The 21,758-nt window shown below is 37.9% G+C and overlaps 1 protein-coding gene and 1 long non-coding RNA gene across 7 annotated transcripts in view; one reads left to right on the top strand and one right to left on the bottom strand.

The window, feature by feature from the left end:
* LOC146395943 (uncharacterized) overlaps positions 1-21,758 on the bottom strand; it is a 180,578-nt gene that overhangs the window by 80,696 nt on the left and 78,124 nt on the right. Inside the window, exons 2-3 of one of the 3 annotated variants that reach the window (XR_014830503.1) lie at positions 14,116-14,207; positions 10,774-10,904 (exon numbers count right to left, since the gene is read on the bottom strand). This is a non-coding gene — a long non-coding RNA (uncharacterized LOC146395943). Of the gene's footprint in view, positions 1-2,551; positions 6,513-9,051; positions 10,905-14,115; positions 14,208-21,758 lie in introns of those variants that run through there. The other 2 variants (XR_014830501.1, XR_014830502.1) reach the window with 2 other exon arrangements.
* PLA2R1 (phospholipase A2 receptor 1) overlaps positions 1-21,758 on the top strand; it is a 118,712-nt gene that overhangs the window by 70,930 nt on the left and 26,024 nt on the right. For all 4 annotated transcript variants that reach the window (XR_014830500.1, XM_085001215.1, XM_085001214.1 and 1 more), the window contains exons 12-20: positions 1,022-1,224; positions 3,291-3,436; positions 6,609-6,693; positions 9,102-9,234; positions 10,123-10,158; positions 10,608-10,765; positions 17,333-17,397; positions 17,670-17,773; positions 19,353-19,492. Coding sequence is in view for 3 of the 4 variants with exons in the window: in XM_085001215.1 (XP_084857341.1) it covers positions 1,022-1,224; positions 3,291-3,436; positions 6,609-6,693; positions 9,102-9,234; positions 10,123-10,158; positions 10,608-10,765; positions 17,333-17,397; positions 17,670-17,773; positions 19,353-19,492 (1,070 nt within the window). In the remaining variant the exon portion in view is untranslated. The remainder of the gene's footprint in view (positions 1-1,021; positions 1,225-3,290; positions 3,437-6,608; positions 6,694-9,101; positions 9,235-10,122; positions 10,159-10,607; positions 10,766-17,332; positions 17,398-17,669; positions 17,774-19,352; positions 19,493-21,758) is intronic.

The raw sequence follows: 21,758 nt of genomic DNA, 5'->3' as shown, positions 1-21,758 counted from the left end.
TGGTCTGTGTCTCACATGAAACTAAGAGTTGGATTTTGTTTGTTTTGTTTTGTCTTCTTTCTCTAGCAGCTAATAATATACAGCCTAGTCTGGTATGTAGATGAAGATGCACAATTTTGCTCTTGTTGAACCATTGATTTAGTTTATTAAATGAACGCTCTAGATTCAAGAAAAAAGAAGCTCATTTTTACTCAACTTTTATTCTATTTTTGGAATGAGATTGTTTTCTACTATTCACTGAAGTTTGACATGTATTTTTCAGCTGCCTTGTGAGTTGTATAGGGTTGATGATCAACTTGAGACTCTTATAGAAATTGTTTCTATGGAAAAATGTTTCATTTTCCAAAATGTTCAAAAATACACAAAAGAATAAAATGGAGTTTGTCCATAACGTGATGGTCTTTCCCTTTTCCCTGATGTCTGCCCCCATTCCTGCCCCCAGAATTTTACCCCATTTAGAATATACCATATTCTCTCCACTCTCCCACAATGTACAGTTTGGTTTTCTGTTGTGTACTTCGAAGTCTGCCTTACTCTATCATTTATGTATTTTTCCCTATTGAATCTACTTCTCAGAGGACCAGCACCATGCATTTTTCAACATTGATATTTCACAGTAGGTTTTCAAAGCACAGTGTACAGGGTAGGTCCTCAATAAGTAGGGAGTTAAATTTTTCTCCTCAAAGGTACAGGGATGTTGGCATTTGATGAGATGTAGGGAATATTTTGGTCCCAAGATAGAACAGTGCCTGGTTTCCCATCATTTGCCGTCTGAGCTCAAAATGCCCAAATTTAAGACTTCATAGTCTCTCTTCTCTCACTTTTCCATCTTCTATTCTTTTCTTCAGAGATAAAGAAAAATGAGATGATCATGCCCATAAGGCATCCTTTTTCATCTTTATGTTCTTGTCTGGGTGCTTCATTATGAGATGTCAATTATTCAACACTCTAAAGAGCTGTCTTCTGAGCACAAAATGTTCTAGTCATCTGGAATTAAAAAGTGTTGTTTTCTGCTTTTTAGGCTACAGTGGTGGCTGTGTTGTCATGAGAGGAAGGAGTCCCCCTGGTCGCTGGGAAGTGAAGGACTGTAGATACTTTAAGGCAATGTCCCTGTGCAAGCAGCCAGTGGAAAATGGGGAGAAAACTGAGCAAGAAGAGAGATGGCCCTTTCACCCCTGCTATTTGGACTGGGAGTCAGAGCCTGGCCTGGCCAGTTGCTTCAAGGTGATGTCAAGTTTACACGGGCATTCTCATTGGGACCAACATTATTTCAATTCTGTCCATGTGTCCCAAATTCCTTTATTCCAAAACTGTGCCTGGCACACAGCAGGTACTAAGTTAATTTTTTGGCTGTCTCTATCCTTTCAGTTATATTCCAAAATAATTTTAAGTCAAAAGCTTGACAAATCCCTAGTGACATTGAAGGCCTCCTCACAAGGACTGATTTCAAGGTCCTAGTCAATACTGTTCAATTGCATATATCAAATGAGCAAGGCAGACACGTGCTGAGTATTGAAATGGGACAACTCCACAGTTTATAAGCAAATGAATAAAGTCCTTATTATGGAATAACACCGTTCTGCTGCCAAGAATATCTTTTTAAGCTTTTGATGATCAAGGATATATATATATATATGTAAACATCTTTTTACACATCAGCTTTAGAGCCTAAATTTAAATCAGTCATCTACAGTCTTCCTCATAGAATGACAAAAACATATGTAGTTTTGTCTTTGGTTCATTTTATAAACAGAGATTTCAAAATCCTGGATGAAAGTTCTTCTCTGGCCCATGGCACATGCAGAGCCAAATGGAGACAGGCTTCATCTCTAGAGACACTGCAGTCTCATGAATGACCTGAAACACCTGTTAATGCACTCAGTTTAAGTGTACACACATATAATCCTACATTAAATTCATGGAATAATAGGCCCAGAAGTGACCTCACAGAGCAATAAGTTAAAACTTAGAAATGAGCGAACCGAATGAGTGAGATGAAATGATTTGCCCAAGATCATAATTATTGACTGACAGAATTGGAATAACTGGTTTGGGGGCTCCCGGTCCAGTGCTTTTTCTACTATATATCACCCTGATGTGTCAACAAATGTATGTTTGATGGGTATAGCAGTAGTACTTATGAATTTAAAGTGATTTGAGAAAAGGTTCCCAGAGGAGGTGAGTTTTGACATATAATTTAAAAGATGGAAAAGCTGTGCTATGGTCCATGGGACTGGCAAGGTTATTCATTCTGGTCTCAGCAAATCAGAACCTGGTGAAGCCTGGCCGCAGGGTGCCTGCCTAGCATCAGACTCAAGCATAAGTGTCGGGAAGTTAAAAATGAGGAGGGTGCAGAGGCCCAGAATCTGAGGCTCTGGGTCTTTGGTTCCTTATCCTTGACCTTAAATAAAGTCAAAAAGCAGACCCTCCATTTGATTGACTTCTTCCTGCTACTGTGAGGATAGCTGAGAAACAGCAGAGAATTTAGGCACAGTTAAGAACCAAAGACCCTAGAAATATTCCTGCCCTAGGTCCCAGGTTTCATTTCTCATTTCTTTTTTTTTTTTGTCTTTTTTGTCTTTTTGCCTTTTCTAGGGCCGCTTCCCTCAGCATATGGAGGTTCCCAGGCTAGGGGTCGAACTGGAGCTGCAGCTGCTGGCCTACACCAGAGCCACAGCAATGCAGGATCCGAGCCACGTCTGCAACCTACACCACAGCTCAGGGCAATGCTGGATCCTCAACCCACTGAGCAAGGCCAGGGATCGAACCCACAACCCCATGGTTCCCAGTTGAACTCGTCAACCACTGAGCCACAACGGGAACTCCTCATTTCTCATTTCTTGCCATAGGTCAGCCAGATTCATTCAGCCACAGAATACTGGGTCTAATCCTAGTTCTGCCAGTTTGTGGCTATGTGACCTGAAATTTGTAATCCCTCTTGGCCTGACTCTTCTCATCTCTTGACAAACTTTTTACTAAGGGACAAGTATATACCAATCACAGGAAATTTAGGAGGAAAAAAAGAGTCCTCAACAAGGAAAAGAGTCCTTCATCTATAAAACTGAGCCTATCATATCCTCCTCATGAATTTGTTGTGAAAATAAAATGAAATAATAGTTTTATGATGGCTAGGCATATTTTAGTTCAATAAATGTTATTTCTCCCTACTGGGTCAAGCTTTTAGTGTAGAATAATGACAACAATTATATTACTGCAACCTTCTTGTCCAGAATTAAACAGCCTCACTTTATTTATGACCCTATCAATTTTTTTTTACTTTTATAACATAGGTATTTCATAGTGAAAAAGTCCTGATGAAAAGAACATGGAGAGAAGCCGAAGCATTCTGTGAAGAATTTGGAGCTCATCTTGCAAGCTTTGCCCATATTGAGGAAGAGAATTTTGTGAATGAGCTTTTATATTCAAAATTTAATCGGTAAATACTTATTAATTTTGAAAAATTGCAGTCAAATATTCTGTCTCCCAGTAACGGCTTCTTAGGGATGAGTAGCCCAAATATTGGAGTTATTTGGGATATTCAAAATCTCAAATATTTGTTGTAAGCCTAAAACCAACTAGCTACTAGTTGTGGAAGAAAAGTATATACCTATAGTTTTATATTTATAGTGCACCAAGCTCTCATTCCATAAAACAAAGAACAAAATGATGACTGTTTTGACATTTGCAATGTTTTCTGTGTGCCTCAAATAAGAATTTTAGAGCTTTTCTGCCAAACTCAGAAATTATCTAGCCCCATGGTTTTCAAAGTATTGTCCAAGGCTCCTGAAGGTCCTGGACCAGAGCAGGGAGGACCAAGTGGGTGGCAGATCTCCTGGTTCCTAGTTCCCTGACAACTCACCATATCAGGTCCAACCAACTTCACTTTTAGTTGTTTTGTTATATAACAGGAGTCCATGTGAGATTTTGTTTGAAACAAAAAAAAAGTTCCACTAATTTTTTTAAAAATTCCAATCCAACTTTCTAATTTTACATTCGAGGAGATAGGCGTTCACTCATTTGCATCTGTCTTGCAAGTGTGCAGAATATTGAATGCCATGAAATTAGAAAAGCAATCAAATTTAAACTTGAAGAAAGAGGTCTTGTGCTACCTCCAACCCAATAAGGACATTTCTTCTACTATGTTCCCATGGTCATCTATATCTGCATAATTCCTTTCAGGTTCAAAGTGCTCATTACTTGGGATAAAACCCATTCCATTGTTGGAGGTTAGTTTCAAAGATCAACTTTTAGTAAGCCCAAACAATACAAGTCAGGTATAGAATGCTCTTGTCACTTAGCATCTATTTTGGGAATATCTTCTATGGAAGGGACACTATTATATGCATAGCTGGCTGGAGAATCCAATAGATATGACCAACAAAATCCTGCCCCTGGGGATGTTGTGATGTAAAGGGGGGCACACCTCTATGGCTCCATACATTTATTTAACACAGATGCATTTAATACCAAGTACTCTGCTTCAAGCTCTGGAAATCTGAAGTCTCAGTGAAACATTTGCCTGAATCTCAGAAAAAATCCAGAACTGCTTTTTGAGAAAAATCCTGGCCTTCCCCATAAGTTTCTTTTAGGAGCCCTCCTAAAAAGGTTACTGGGTAACATCTATCAAATTATTCACTCTAGCATCTACAAAAATGACCTCAAAGGTGGGAGCATCTCCCAGTGTGTGCCTCAGGAAGTACTCCGTGGGGAAATAGGGATCAAATATGTTTCCAAGCAATGCACAATCTTGGGATTTACCATATACATTAGCATTGCAAAGACTCTAGAAGGAAGCATTTCTCTGACTACAAAACTCTTATTTTTGAGAACATTTATCAACATCCCATGGAACTGCTAGTCCCTGCTAGAACTACTGACCTGAGACCATAGTTCCCAAATCTGGCTGATTTTTACACTTATTTGGGGAATTTTTTAATCCAGAGCCCTATGTTGTCATGCCAGATCTGCTCAGTCAGATTCTCTGAGGCTGAAGAAAAGTTCAAAAAGCTTCCTGGTGGATTGGATTGTTAGCCTGGTGTGGTCTCAGATCCAAGAGCTATGTGATAGTACCCATTGTTCTATAAGTTGGCTTCACTTCTCTGAAATTGCAAAACATACTTTCATATGGAGGTTTGCTTCCAAGTTTGCTGTAACATCCAATATTATTATATTGTTTCTATTTGTATAAATTCTCACATATGGAATGTCCTGTAGAATTTTAAGAAGTATCTCCAAAATTATTGATCTTCAGCATCTAATAATAAAAGCTATATAATGTATATTTTACTTTTTTCCCAGACTGCCAGGGAGTTCAGCCAAATCACATGCTTAATTATACCAAATAAGTCAATTCCCATGTTTGGTACATACGCTGCTTCTCCTTCCTATGGCACTGCTTTTCTATTTCTGTCTTATTATATTCATATTATAGTAATTAGTTAAAATTATACAATTTTGGGAAATTGATGGAGAGCAAATAAATACCAGTTCATCTTCCAGGAGCTAGTATATGCAGGAAAATGTAGAACTCTGAATTCAGAGAGGAGAGGAACAAAAACTTCTCAACGCAGGGAGAAGAACATGGGTTTTCAGCCTGGCCATTGAGATTAATACGCCCGGCTTCACCTTAAGGCAGCATTCTCCCCTTCCCACAACCTTAAATGTAAGTTATGACCATGGCAGTGACCAACAGGCCTCAGTGATTCTGAGATTTTCTTGAGTCACCTTTTATTTTCATTTGTATCGTTCAGGCAGAGGAGCTCAAACGTCTGAGGAGGGGATGCTTCAGAATAGGCTTGCTCCTTTGCACTAAAGAAAATAAAGCATCTGTCATGACTTCTGAATCTTTTAAATCTTTAATTCTTCAAAGTTATTCTCAGAAAATTATCTTGGTGAGATGGTTTGTTATACAATTAGGCTTTATTGCTTGATTTATTGAGTACTCTGTAGTTTAACGTATTCGCCCTCCACCTAATAGACAGGAAGATGGCTCATCTGCAGGGCTTCTCGCCAAGACTAACCAGTGGTGACTGCTGAAGTTAATGTACCACGCCTCGGACTGATTCTCTGTGGAGTTATTTACATTGAGATTTGGGGGAAAAAATCTGCTGTGTACATTTTATTAAATGGGCATGGTGGTGATTAACCTTCAGAGAATACATGCACATTTGACAAAAGAGCAACAAATTAAAACACAGTAAAGGAGTACAAATAGTAAAGTAGTCAATAAATAGTCCTCTGGGGAACAGGTGTTCCAAAAGTCCTTACCAGGTTGCTTTCATGTTTTCTTGTCCTAATTGAAAGTCATTACCTTTCCTAAAGAATATGAGAAACCCATGCACTCAATACAGGTTGACTCTTTCTTCAACTGCCCATCACCAGTGAGCACACGGTACAAACTAAGAGAAATGGGAGTGAAATTAATCTTCTCTTGGTTGATTTCATAGCTCAGGTGTTGCTTATAGGATGTGTCCAGTAAGTGTTTGAATTCTTCCAATAGCACCAGTGGTTTCCTGCACAAATAAATACTTCAAAATATTTCTTAAACCTTGTACATAATGTTGTGAATTCAATGGGAAGGACCAAGTTTTTGTTTCTTCTCTTCATAGGACAGAAGAAAGGCAGTTCTGGATTGGATTTAATAAAAGAAACCCACTCAATGCTGGCTCTTGGGAGTGGTCTGATGGAACTCCTGTAAGTCTTTCCAAATTAGAGAAAAGGAAATGAATTCAAAGCAGGTGGCCCCCGGACCACTGGCTAAACCAAGCCGGAGAACCTGGAAACAATGACCATCTTCCCCATGACTCAGACCTAAATCAAAAACTACCATCAGAGCCCAATGCCAAAAGAGTTATTTCCGCAAAGTCCTGAGAAAACGTTGCTAGCCAGAGAGTTCTGAGGCCAGCTGTAAGATCTGATCCTAAAAAGGAATCAAAATCTCTGAAAAGCCCACAGCCATCTCCCATGTGAAGAATCTCCAGCAGAGAAGGAATTATTCTTTAAAATACTACCAAGCTTCCTTTGCCTCACCCTCCCTCTTCTGCATAGCACGTGATTGTGTGAGTGAGTCCATGTCACAAGGAAAAGAAACATTTTCAGTTTCTCTAACTTTCAAAGGACAGAAATGCCACCCTTAGAAATAGCATCTCCTCTTCAGCCAAAGAAAGAGAAAAAGACTTGCTTTTCATTTAGCCTCACATGTTTAAAAACCTCTCTGAAGGAAGGCAGGAGCTCACAATTATGGGGAGATTTTTTGTTGTGGTGGTGGTGGTGGTTAGTTTTTTTTTCTGTTGTTGGTTTTTTGTTTTTTGTTTTTCAGGCGCAAGGAGGATTTCTCAGATTTTCCTCATAATGGGGAGAAAAACAAAAAACGAAAAAACAGAAGCAGTATCCCAGATTGAAATGAGATCCTCCCAAGAGCATGTGCAAACCCAAGTGACTCAGTTTCACCTGTGAACTGGGTGCTGGCAACAGCCTGCAGTGAGCATGTAATGCAGCTCCTGTTTGCTGAGTTCCCAGCACCGAGCTGAGTGCACTCCTACATGATCTCATTTCATCCTCATAATGATTCATATAGTAGGAATTAGAATAATTAAGTAGTTTCCCTAAAATAATATATAAGATTGACAGTGTTTGTATACAGGTTGTCTGCTTCCAAAGCCGCAATGTCATAATGTCTCCTCATTGGCAAAATAGTAGCAGCCGAACTTTGAAATAGTAAAGATCAATAGAAAAAAGGGATCTCTAGGCCTGCTACAGAGATTGTAGCAAAGAAGGGATGTGTGGAAATGCTATATGGTTATAGAGGGAACAAAAATAATAAGAGTGTGCTATTTAAGAAAAATACCCCAGTACTGCTTCTTGGAAAAGGGCATCAGGACCAGAGAGTGGGAAGATCTTAGGGTTCACCCAGCCCCACCCATTTATTTGGCTGATGAAGAAACTAAGGCCCAGCAAATAGAAGGTGCCTAGCAGGGTTGATCTGCCCCTTAAATAGCAGCCACCATATGGTACAGTTGGAAGGTTAGCATCAGAATGGCACTTGGAAAATATAATGTGAGATGTAAAAGTTGAGAATGTGTTTTAGTAAAACAAACTCAATAGTCATAGGAGAGTAAAGACAATTTGGTTCAGAATCAATGAGATAAAGTCACCAACCAGTGGACTGAGTCCCTCACCACTTCCCTCTGGACAAAAATAAATATCAAACTCATGCCATTCTCTGAATCTGACCATACATATATTGAAGTTAGATAAATTGTTGCATGAATGTGTACATGTTTGAGGGGGGCAATAGATAGTGTCAAAACCCTCTTTTTTCACATTTTTACCTCAGTTTTATTTGTGGTCCATCCACTTTTCTGTCAGTTAGTTATTAAATCATTGGGAAAGTAGAATCTTTAGTTAATACCCTTGTTATGTGATCATTCATGGAAAGTATTGGATAGTTCCCTGGTTAAAGCAAGGGTTGACTTAGAATTTAGTGATTAGAGACTACCAGCTTCATGTTTGTGCGAAAGAATCTGCATCAGAGGTCAGACCTGATTCTGACAGACCCTTGAGCCTCTGAGAAAGAAGTTCACCCAGGATCCCAGGGCTAACCTAATCCTGCAAGTAAGAAAACAGTGCAAGTTCATCTCATTTGTTCTTTGGGAAAAAGGAATAATATGCCTCTTTAAAAAAAAAAATGCTAAGATTTTGATTAGCTTGCTTTTCACTTCACAAATGTGGGACACCTTTAACTGGCATCATAACCAGACTTCCTTTAGAAGTCCACTGTGATTTATTTTTTATTTTATTTTACTGTCTTTTGTCTTTTTAGGGCCGTACCTGCTGGCATATGGAGGTTCTCACGCTAGGGGTTGAATTGGAGCTGTAGCTGCTGGCCTGCACATCATAGTTCATGGCAACACAGGATCCTCAACCCACTGAGCAAGGCCAGGGATCGAACCTGCGTCCTCATGGATACTAGTTGGATTCATTAACCACTGAGCCATGACGAGAACTCCTATTGTGATTTATTTACAAGGATGCCTTTTTGATCTTTTGACATTTTTGTGGGGGAATCATTATTAAGGAATAATGAACTTCATCTGCTGCAGGTTGTCTCTTCATTTTTAGACAATACTTATTTTGGAGAAGATGCAAGAGATTGTGCTATTTATAAGGCAAATAAAACGTTGCTGCCTTCACACTGTGGTTCCAAACGTGAATGGATATGCAAAATTCCAAGAGGTAAAAATAAGATCTTTACTACTTGTTGGCTTTCTGATAATCTACAGCACTTTTCCAAGTGAACTGTTACAGCAGTCTAAAATTTAAGCGCTCTGGACCATAGTCCCAATAACCTTCATAATGAACCCAGTTGCACGTTTGGAAAAAAAATGTATCATGGGGGAATGAGAAAGATGACACCAATGCAGTATGCTGTTAGTTACTAGGAAATGAGGATAACTGCCTATGTTATGGAATATTATATTTTGCAAGTACAACCTAGAAGAAATGTCACTGTGCCATTACAAGCAAACAAAATAACTTATCAAATGAGTAAGTGAGAGCCCCTGGCACAGTGTGTGACACACAGTGGGCCCTCAACAAGTGTTCACATTCTTTTTTCTTCAACCAGAGGTCTAGCCTTTTTTTTTTTTTTTTTTTTTTTCCTTCTGTCTTTTTAGGGCCGCACCCATGGCACATGGAGGTCCCCAGGCTAGGGGTCGAATTGGCGCTGTAGCTGCTGGCCTACGTCATAGCCACAACTTGGGATCCAAGCCTTGCTTGTGACCTATACCACAGCTCAAGGCAATGCTGGATCCTTAACCCACTGGTCGAGGCCAGGGATTGAACCTGCATCTTCATGGATACTAGTCAGATTCCGTTCTGCTGAGCCACAACAGGAACTCCCCAGGTCTCTCTTGAGGCCTCCTCAAGGGTATGATGACTAATCACTTTTCAAACAACAAGAAGTACCTGGTTCTTAAATGATCTTTTAAAAAGCAAAGTCCAAATACTGTGTTAAGACCTGAAGCAATTCAGAGATAGCACATCTGTCAATAAAGGTCACTCAAGAGAGATAGCACACCTGTCAATAAAGGTCACTCAAGCCGGTTTCCTCTCACTTTGCAGATGTGAGACCCAAGATTCCACCTTGGTACCAGTATGGTAAGAACTATCCTAGAAGTTCTTGAATTTCCAATTATGTATTATCATGTACCATTACTGTGTTATTACATTCCTCCAATTGAGTTGCTTTCTTATGTCAATCTAGAACTAATTTATTCAAATTAACAAATTAATCATTAATAATCAAATTAACAAATATTAAATATGACTAGAGACTAATCAGTTTTAACTCAGTTTTCATGACACGTTTTTAAAATATGCCTCTATCCCAGATCTTTGAATACATTTGAATGTTTCTTATATGAAAAAGACCAAGGAAAATAAGAAAGTTATATACTTATGTGTGGGAGTGAGTGGATACATACACAATTTCTTAATGCTGAGTGATCAAATTACACACTTACAGTAATCATAACATACCCTACTTAAGTCTGCATTATATTGCTCAATAATTGCTGCATCATCTAAATTGTTTATTTCTCTTTCAGATGCCCCCTGGCTCTTTTATCAGGATGCAGAGTACCTTTTTCATACCTCTGCCTCAGAATGGTCCTCTTTTGAGTTTGTCTGTGGCTGGCTGCGCAGTGATATTCTCACTATTCATTCTGCACATGAGCAAGAATTCATCCACAGCAAAATAAGAGCGGTACTTACATAAGATTCACTATGAGAAATTCAGAGCTTAGCTCCTTCTTCTGTCCTTGTGGGATTTTGTTTTTATATGACTTCAGACATTTATTTAAGTCTCCTTAAAAGCCCGAGATTTTTAAGAATTGTTTTTCTTCCTGTTGTAGAGATTTAAAGAAAATAATGAAAACACAAGTTTACTATACTGGTCACTTCTTATGCTTTTTTTTTAGCAACAATGATGAGTAAGAGTTTTATTGTTTTTGGTTCATTCCATCATTCAACACATATTTATTCAGAGTCTACTCTTCTAGGGACTGAGGTTCTATCAGTGATTAAAATAGACCAACATTTCTCCCTACCTGGAGCTTACAGTCTAGTCTGGGAAGGAAGACTGTAAACAATAAAAGTAAATAGAATTACATAAGATTTTAGAAAAAGATAAATGAATAAATGCCATGGAGGAAAATGAAGCACAGATGAGGGACAAGGAGTACAGGGAGAGGCATGGCTGTTTCAAAGTTTCATATTTTACTCATAGGAATATAACATTTTTAAGACTCTGTACAGAATATGGTAAGAAGTGGTTCTCCATTTCAACTTACAATAGAGAAAGACTGGATTAATCCTAGGCTAATCAGAAAGGATCATGCAAAATCTGTTAAATAATGAAATAGAGTGCCAAGGAATAGTGTAGGTTTTCTGTGTGTCTCTTCAACAAGTATTTATTGAACATTAGGTATGTCTCAGGCATTATGGTATTTGTCAAGGACACAAAAATGTCAAGGACACAAAAATGAGGTAAAGTCATGGTTTTTAAAAAGCTGGAAATAATATGATATAGTCAGTGAATCTGTATATACAAATTACCAAGGAGGTAGAACCTCATTCCCATTTTCCCTACCCTAGGGAATCACTGAAAGTAAGAAAATGCATTTTTTTTCTTTTTTCATAATTTAATATTATTTCATGGTCTCCAGGAACCCTTTCTCACTCTGTCATCTTTTTACATGTTTGTAGGTTGACTGTTAAAATGAAACTCTATGTTAAAGCATCCTTGACTTATAAAACAAATGCCTTCCCTCACAGCTCATGTGGCTTTCCTGTTTCTGTCATTCTGTTTCGTACAGAATGTGAGGTACATGCAGGTTGGGACTACTACTGAGTTTTGATGGAAAAGCCAAGAAACAGAGGGGTTAGATGACATCCACATGGTCCCAAAGAGGCTCAGTGGCAGACCAGTGACAAGAACCAGATGTTCCCCACCACTGGTTCATGCACTATTTTACCACCCTTCATCTCCTACAAATGGAGCATTCAAGCCAAACCATAATATTAGATATCAACAAATTACATGTCATGACATCAGAAAATATGTTTCTTTAGCTAGATGGCAGAATCCTTATCCCCGGTGGCAATAACAAGCAATCAGGTGAATGGCTAAAAACCAAGCCATTGACATGGCAAAGTGCACGTCTCAAAAAGAATTTATATTTCGCCAATACTTATTGTAACAGTGTTAGGCACTGCTAAGTACTAATCTTTACTGGCATTTAATGTTTCCAAGAACTCTCTGTGGGAAGTCCATCATCCATTTACAGATGAAGAAGCTAAGACTCCAGAGAGGTGAAGCAACTTTGTTACATAGCAGTTAAGTAGTAGAATTTGGAAGTGAACCCAGGTCATTTGACTTACAAGGTCATTTTTAAAAACCACTGCTGGCAGAACAGTGCAGAACAGTATCTTCTCACATTAAAATGCTAGTTCTAAAATCCCTCCCCGCAAAGGAACCCCTTATACACTGTTGGTGGGAATGTAAATTGACACAGCCACTACGGAAAACAGAATGGAGGGTCCTCAAAGAACTAAACACAGCAATTGCAATCCTGGCTATATATCTGAAAAAAAAAATTAAAACAGTATTTGAAAAGATATATGCACCCTAATGTTCATTGCAACATTATCTACAATAGCTAAAATATGGAAGCAACCTAAGTGTCCATCAACAAATGAATGCATAAAGAGGATGTGGCATATTATATGCAATAAACAATATATCTCAGTGATATAAAAAATGAAATTTTGCCATTTGCAACAACATGGATGGACCTAAGCACTACTATGCTTAGTGAAATAAGTCAAAGAAAGGCTAATACTGTATGTTATCACTTAAATATGGAATCTAAAAAATAAAACAAATGAATATAACAAAACATAAACAGATTCACAGATGTAGACAACTAGTGGTTACCAGTGGGGAGAGAGAAAGGAAGGGAGGGGAGGGGCAAAATAGGGGTAGAAGATGAAGAGGTATAACTGACAATGTATGAAATAAATAAGCTAAGAGGGAATATTGTACAGCTTAGGGAAATATAGCCATTATTTTACAATAATTTTTTTTTTTTTTAACTTTTTAGGGCTGCACATGGCAGCATATGGAAGTTCCCAGGCTAAGGGTCGAATCAGAGCTGCAGCTGCCGGCCTATACCCAAGCCACAGTGACAGCAATGCGGGATCCGAGCCATGTCTGCAACCTACACTACAGCTCACAGCAGTGGCAGATTCTTAACCGACTGAGTTAGGCCAGGGATTGAATCTGCATCCTCATGGATGCTAGTCAGGTTCTTTACCACTGAGCCACAATGGGAACTCCCTACAATAACTTTAAATGGAATGTAATCTATAAAAATTTTGAATTACTGTGTTGTATACCTGAAACTAACATAATATTATAAACCAACTACAATTTAAAAATAAATAAAACAAAATGAAATCGCTTCTCAAAAGATGGCTGCCAGTGCCATCTCAGACACGAACAGTGCAGGGCTTCTTTGATCGTAGCTCTTTTGAAACCTCTGCAAGTCTTCTTTCTTCATCTTTCCCTTAATTCACTCTCCCAGTCTTTGGTTGTTGGGAAGCCAGTGGGAATGATGGAGTTAATGCTTCCCATTGAAGGGAACAATAAAACCTCATAGGCTGGGCCATTTGATAAGTTTATCCAGTGCCATGATCTAGCTGAGGAACAGATCTAGTTATCTGAAACCAGACACACCCTTGTGGTGTCTTACATGGCAAAATTGTTACCCAGCCTACAGCCAAGTTAATACAGAATGCCCTGTCAGTATTACGGGTGAGTGGCCAGCTGATCTAACAGCACAGAAGAAAATTATCAGAGGGTATACAATGTGGAGATGGAGAATGGGGCAAGAGAACCAAAGGGAAAGGGTATCGATTTAGAAAAAAGAATGCTGTATATTTCTAAAGCAGTTTTTCCTTCTGCATAATTTACAGCTGTTAGGCAATTTTTGTTGGCGGTAATGGTGGTATTTATGGTGACCATTTATGTTTCTTAAATAAGAAACTGCATACCTAGGAATGTCCTGCTGGAACAAGTCAGTCCAGAAGTCCAGGATGAGGAGCTAAACATGTAGGATCATACCACTCATTGTGGCATACCCATCCTATAATTGTGGGAGAATAAGGATTAAGTAATTTTTTATGGCCACATCCACAGCATATGGAAGTTCCTGGGCCAGAGATTGAATCTGAGTGGCAGCTGTAGCCTATGCTACAGCCGCAACAACGCCAAATCCTTTAACCCGCTGTACAGGGCCAAGGATGGAACCTGTGCCTCCGTGGTGCCCTAGCTGCTGCAGTTGGATTCTTAACACACTGCACCACAGCAGGAACTCCCTTAAATATTTTTAAAGTTACATATGTGTTGTATAGCTCCTCTACAAAGAATAGTAACGCAGAAATATGAAAGACAAAAATAACATTCAGTTGGGGAATTGAAGAACTAATTATTGAGAAAGAAAGCTGAATGCATTTTTTAAAACCTGAAAAGTAGAATTTTTTTAATGTAATGTTTCCATCTTGGAAAAGAAATGAGTCAGAATTTTCTCTTTGACTAACGTAAGACCACAGGGCATGATGAGAGGGAATTTTTGAGTACCAGTTTTTTGAGTCATGTTGTTGGTCAGATCAATGCAAAAAAAAATTTTAAAACCACAGCACTTTAGGAGTTGTTAGACATGAACTGACATTTTTATGCTGTGCTGTGCAATATTTTCATTTCAAAACTATGATTTACTCATTTTTTAAATTTTATTTCAAAATATTTATAACAAAAATATATCGTCTATTAGTCACCCTCCAAAATCTGAAGTTTTAAATCTTTAAAATAACTTTATGGAAACATTTTAAGAGATGGCAGGTTGTTCTTCCATAGATTGCTTAGTAGATTAATATATTGGCTACTGCTGTAGGTTATTTCTTTTTGTTAAGTGCTCTTCCCATATGATGCTATCTATAACAACTGCTTGTCTGTAATGAAACACAATTGATATTACAAAGTCCATGGTTATATCACATTTCTTCATACAAAAGAATATTGGAGTTCCCAATGTGTCTCAGTGGTTAACAAATCCGACTACAAACCATGAGGTTGCAGGTTTGATCCCTGGCCTTGCTCAGTGGGTTAAGGATCCAGTGTTGCCGTGAACTGTGGTGTAGGTTGCAGATGCGGCTGGAATCCCGAGTTGCTGTGGCTCTGGCATAGGCCGGCAGCTGTAGCTCCGATTAGACCTCTAGCCTCGGAACCTCCATATGCTGTGGGAGCAGCCCTAGAAAAAGCAAAAAAAAAAAAAAAAGACAAAAAAAAAAAGAATATTAATGTCTACTGTTGTGGTTTCATACTTAAACTAAAATTTACAACCTCTATTTTTCAAGATGGATTTTTCACTCTGGGTGTCTTGGAGGTTGTCCTATGAGGTTTTGTTCCATATCTCAACAGGTTTTGATGTGCCATGTGGAGGATTACCATGCTATAATTGAAGTGGTAATAAATATGCCACTTAGGATGCAGTAGTTATAATTTCTCTTTAGAGGTCCTTAATTGGGGCAGTGAACAATCAGGCCATGATTTCCACTATTGTTGCACATGAGACCGCTTTAGATTGAATGAAATTGTTGTGGTTCTCCCACTGAGTTTCACAGCCAGTCCCCATGGACCCATTCCAAAGTCTGACAATAGGAATCTAAATTCAGCATGTAAGAACACGTCCATGGAACAACACCTCAGGGATCCAAAATTATAGTTGCACCATCTTGCGTTATTCTCAAATTGCTGATATGGCAGACAGCCACACTGGTTAAATTAGAATGTTAGAATGCTATTTGGTTCTGTGGTCTGATGACCTGAAATTCATATGGAAAAAAAAATATCTTAAAAACATTCCCAAGTCCTTATAGAAGAAATGGAAGTGCAAATTTCAATAATGCCTTCAAATTAACAAGCTTTTAGCATAAAAAATTAAGTTACATTTCACACATAGCACACACAGGATATAGTATATTGATTTAGAGGTCTTAGAGAAATCCTTACTGCCTCTTCTTCTTTTATAGTTAAAGAGGGAATTTCAATTTCCTGGGTCATAAGTCCAGTATTACATCTGCTCTAATGTGTGTATGTGTATGTGCGTGTGCATGCATATCGCGTTTCACGTTTCTTCTTTATTGTACTGAGATCTATTTGATAAATAATGGTATAAATTAGTAAGATATATAAGGATAATTTTCTAGTTGTCAAACACTGGAAATACGGTAGTATTCTTTTGTCCTATATTGTCGTTTCTATTTGCATGGGGAGGGTGCCAATACTTAGTTTAAAACTTAGCATTCAGAGTAATGCCTAAAATAGAAATTGTTTTTACTGTTGAAATCTTTGGGCTAGGAGTCAAATTGGAGCTATAGCTGCAGGCCTACACCACAGCTACAGCAACACTGGATCCAAGCCACATCTGCAACCTACAGTGCAGCTTGTCGCAACACTGGATCTTTAGCCCAACGAGCTAAGGGCAGGGATCAAACCCACATCGTCACAGAGACTACCTTGGGTCCTTAACCCGCTGAAACTGCAATGAGAATTCCTTGAATTATTTTTCAAGTACTGTAGCATATGCAGTATACTTCTATAAATCACTGAGAGAATAAACCACTAAATTTTTAATTTAAAAAAAAAAAAAAAAAGTCCAGCAAGGGAGTTCCCATCATGGCTCAGCGGAAACAAATCTGACTAGCATCCATGAGGATGCAGGTTCTATCCCTGGCCTCACTCTGTGGGCTAAGGATCCAGCATTGCTGTGGCTATGGTGTAGGCTGGCAGTTGTGATTCAACCCCAGCCTAGGAACCTCCATATGCTGCAGGTGCGGCTAAAAAGACCAAAAAAGGGGGGGGGGGATCCACATTCTCTTTTACCTCACGATGTTACTTTTTAAATCCCAATTATAAGAGTTAGAAATTTTACTTTTAAATATATAAGACTTGGAACAAAGTTATAGCAAGTTGTATGAAACTAAAATCATTTTCAATATTTGATTCCAATTTTCTTCCATAATGAGGAGGGAGTAGTTTAGAATAATGAAGTTCCATGTTTTCTCAGGATGCTAGGCCTCAGTGTCCTCTTCTTTAGATAACTGGGTAAAATTCTAAAGAATAGAAAGCTATTAACAACAATCCCATTAATCTTAATAGTGAAAAGGGAAAACGAGTAAATGCTGACATTCTCTCTCTCTTTTTAAATAGCTATCAAAATATGGTGTAAATTGGTGGATTGGACTTCAGGAAGAAAGAACCAATGATGAATTTCGGTATGGACCTAGATTAATTTGCATCTAACTCTATTTGACAGGTTTTTATTTGCAGAATGATTGAACTAGATCTTAGTAGTTAATTTGTTGAATAGCCTTCAAACATTCTCTTTAACTTATAAATTTTCATTTCCCTAACCAAAGACATGAGTATTATTTTTTAATTCAATAATATATTATGCCTTCAGTCCTTACCCTGGAACTCTAAAAACGATGTTGGAGATTGAAGTGCAGAATGAGAAAAGACCTTTAATTTTTTAATTTTCCTGCAGCTGGAGAGATGGATCGCCAGTAATATACCAGAACTGGGACAAAGGAAAAGAAGGATCTTTGCGTAATCAAAGCCAGAGATGTGCCTTCATTTCATCCATAACAGGTTACTTTATTCATCTACTTTTGGTTTTATAATATGAACAAATTTTCAGGAGGCCTGAAGTCTCCTTTTCATTGCATTAGCTCAGTGAGAAAGGTTTGTTTGGTATTTTGCTTTTCAACTTAATATGTTTAATTTCATCAGTCTTAATTCTCAAGGATGATCATTCCAACAGTTTATTCCATGCATTCATATTCTTGAAAATAATCTACATCCAGATAAGTCCTTCCTCTTGAACCAAAACAGCAACAAAAATGAGCCCATGGAAATTAGTCAAAATATGCCTGATAAATTCTATTCTCTGTGAAATTTCAATGTGGACTCATATTTTTATCTCTTTCTAGTATCCAGTTTACAATTGGCCAGAACTTCAATTGTTGAAACTTACTTCCACTTTCCCATTTAAGAAAATTTTTCATTGAATTCTGTAATCTTTTAACACCTGGTATTAATTGCTGCTTGCCTTAGAACACCGTTTGCCCGATGGATTTAGAAATACATGTACATTTAAGACGGGTTTTTTAATTCTCTTCATCAGTACAGTGTTATTTGGGTTGATTGTCCACTATGCCCACCCCACTCTTTCTATCCAGTAAAAGATAATGATGTTTCCAATTCTAACAGCTTTGAAAAGAACCTATACCCCAAGTCAGGAGAGGGATAAACACGGAAAGCAATCTCTAGTGGTGTAAGGGCAGCCACAGAGAAAGTTAGAGGAGGAAAAACCATGTTGTTAATCAGCACGCTTTTGCCAGCAGGTGTCACAACAGCCTACAGAAAGGTTGTTTTGTGATTCAGAAAGAATAGCAGCTAATCAGCATTGAAAATAGCACTCCAGCCCCTCCTTCAAAATGCCAATATCTTTTTGGCTCATCCTACTCACACTAGAAAAATGAATCTGCCCTTGCAATTTAATGCATCCCTGCCCTATTCTGGAATTTATAACTTGAATGCTAATGAAATGCATTCTATAACCTTTACTCTGAAAATATAGCTCTTCTAAACTGAAAAACATTTTCCAAGAGACTAAGGACTTTGGGGTATATCTTCCTGAAAGCACATCTGTAAGTGTGTGTGTTCTGTTAGGGTCAGTGTTGAGAAGAGCTTCTTCCTTAGAAGTTCCTCAGTTATTTTTTCTAAATTAGTACATTTTTCTTAAGAATTATAAAGTAGAAATGATGACATATTGTCTTGGACTCTTTCTTCTATTTACCTGGAAGTCGAATACTTTAAAAACAAAACTATTACTCAACAAAATTTTCTTTTGCTCACCAAGTCAAATATTCTTAGAACTTTAATTAATTTTGTGATTTCAATTGCAGTAATTGTTTAGCCTTTTTTTTTTTCTGCATTTGCAAAATTTCTACATTTTTGAATTAGAATTACTGATTTGGCACCTTGCCCAGTTAGCTCTTGTCACTAGAGAACTCTATGATCAGTAGTTAAATTTAGCTCAATTTCTAGATTTAACAAAGTATGGAAAATTACAGATATAATTAAAAACAAAAATAGTGACCGATAGAGAATGCCTACATAGTGTCACCTTTGTTTTGGGTAATTTCTAACCTGTTTTCTCCTCCAGGACTGTGGGCTAGTGAAGAGTGTTCAGTTTCTATGCCTAGCATCTGTAAGCGAAAAAAGGTTTGGGTCATAGAGAAAGAGAACAATACACCAAAACAGCATGGAACATGTCCCAAAGGATGGCTCTATTTTAACTATAAGGTAAACTTGTTTTCAAAAAGTTGCTTTTGTTTCTCTTTCATAGATGTTTAGTTTAAAAAGTAATCAAAAAAGTAGGTGTGGCTTTGAAATACCATTGAGTGGTCCACTGGACCTGGAATTTTTTTGATCACAATTTTCAAGATTTGAGAAGTTTTCTATTTAGGGACAAATCTCTTGAAATAAAAAGGTTTTGTCAAAGACAGCCTTGACACCACCCTTCATTTGTATACTGAGTTTTTGCTATTGACATTATCAATCATTGTGCTTCATGACTTTTTTTAGCAGTGACGTGTGTGTGCGTGCATGCGTGCCTGTGCCTGTGCCTTTGAGTGTGTGTGTGTCTTGGCTCTGTTCCCAAGTGAGCAGTCAGCTCCAGAGGGCCCAGACTCCATCTTCTTTTGTGTCTTCCCTGCCTAGGGCCAGCAAACAGCTCTGCCTGCCTTGTGAACTGACCAACTAATAACATAGCTCAGTCAACTTTGTCTTGAGCCTCATAAAGCTGATGCTTCCATGCAGAATTGAATTTTTTTTTAAATGGCCAGTGGGGATATTATAAGCCAGATTTACTATTTCTGATACTGCCTCCAATTAAGGCTGAGACTTCCCCTCCATTCCTTATGCTTTCAAATAAAATAACTTTATAGGCCTTAGGTGGAAGTAATTAAAATGCATCTCAATTTATAAATGTTTAACTTTTCAATAATTAAAAACTCAAACTGTGTCGTAATTTCTTATGGTAATATGAAATTACTCCTTCATCGTGGACAGCCAGTTTTAAGTCTATATGTTTAGTCATATTGGGAGGGCATTTCCTCCCTTGTGATCTTCCTTTCATTGTTAATCTGTGAAGTGGGGCCATTTGGATTTAACACACATTTATTGAGTACCCAGTACATATTTGGCACTGATGTTTTTAATTGTGGTAAAATTCACCTAATATATAATCTACTGTCTTGACCAGTTTTAAATGCACAGTGCAGTAGTGTTAGGTATATGCACATTACTGTGCAATGACTCAGCAGACCTTTTTCATCCTGTAAACCTGAAACTCTAAACCCATTAAACAACACCCCCATCTTCCCTCCCCACAGCCCCTGGCAACCACCATTTCACCTTCTATCTCTATTCTTTTGACTATTTCAGATACCACATGTAAATGGGATCATACAGTGTTTATCCTTTTTGTGACTGGTTTATTTCACTCCACACAATGTCCTCCAGGTTCACCCATGTCATAGCACTTTTCTTCCTTTTCTGGACTGAATACTATTCCATTGTATGTATATACCACATTTTGTTTTTCCACTTATCCATCCATGGACATTCAGGTCTCTTCCACCTTGTGGCTGCTTTCTGCTGGCAACTTTACATATGTGTATTTCTCATTTTATTAGACTTTTAAAACACACAGAATTGTTATCTCATCTTACATATGAGAAACTGAGGCAAATAAAATTGTGTGGTTTTTCTGAAACTTAGAGAAAGTAAGTATCAGGCTGAGAATCAATCTCAGGTTTTCTGACCCTGAGTCTTTTTTTATTTTATTTTTATTTATTTATTTTTTTTTATGGGTGCACCCACAACATATGGAAGTTCCTGGGCCAGCAATTGAATCCAAGCTGCAGCTATGACCTACACCACAGCTTTGCAATGCCAGATCCTTTAACTCACTGTGCGGGGCTGGGGATCAAACTTACACCTCTGCAGCCACCCAAGCCACTGCAATCAGATTCTTAACCCACTGCATTACAGCAGGAACCTCCTGACCCTGAGTCTTGTCCCTCTCCTACAGCTGCCACTTTATATAAGAACTTAAGAATTACATCACCTTAGCCCTGTGATCCAATCAGTATGGTAGCACTGTGAAATATTTTCTAGAATAACATAGTCATTCTCTGAAATGTTACAAAATATTGACACATTATTTTTAATAGTTGATACCTTCAGTCTACTTCTTTTCTCAAACTATAAAATCTTTCTACCAGTTGTAAATTACTTATACATTTCAAAATGAGAAACATAGAAAATATTCAATAGGACTTGAGTATTACTAAGTCTTTTATTAAAATCTTTGATAATTAGCTATTTTATTATCGTAAAATATACATACCATAAAATATGCCTTTTAAACCATTTTAAGTGTACAGTTCAGTGGCATTAATTACATTCACAATGTTCTTCAGCCAATACTTCTATTTCCAAAGCTTATCATCCTTCCAAACAAGCTCTGTAACTGTTAAGCAATAGCTCTCTATTCCCTCCAGCC

The sequence above is a fragment of the Sus scrofa genome, chromosome 15 (assembly GCF_054392235.1).
Source record: "Sus scrofa isolate SSC_HxYL_T2T_F1_AM1 chromosome 15, Sscrofa_HxYL_maternal_Yorkshire_Landrace_v2.0, whole genome shotgun sequence".
Lineage (NCBI taxonomy): Eukaryota > Metazoa > Chordata > Mammalia > Artiodactyla > Suidae > Sus > Sus scrofa.
This window is presented reverse-complemented; position numbering and strand designations above follow the sequence as displayed.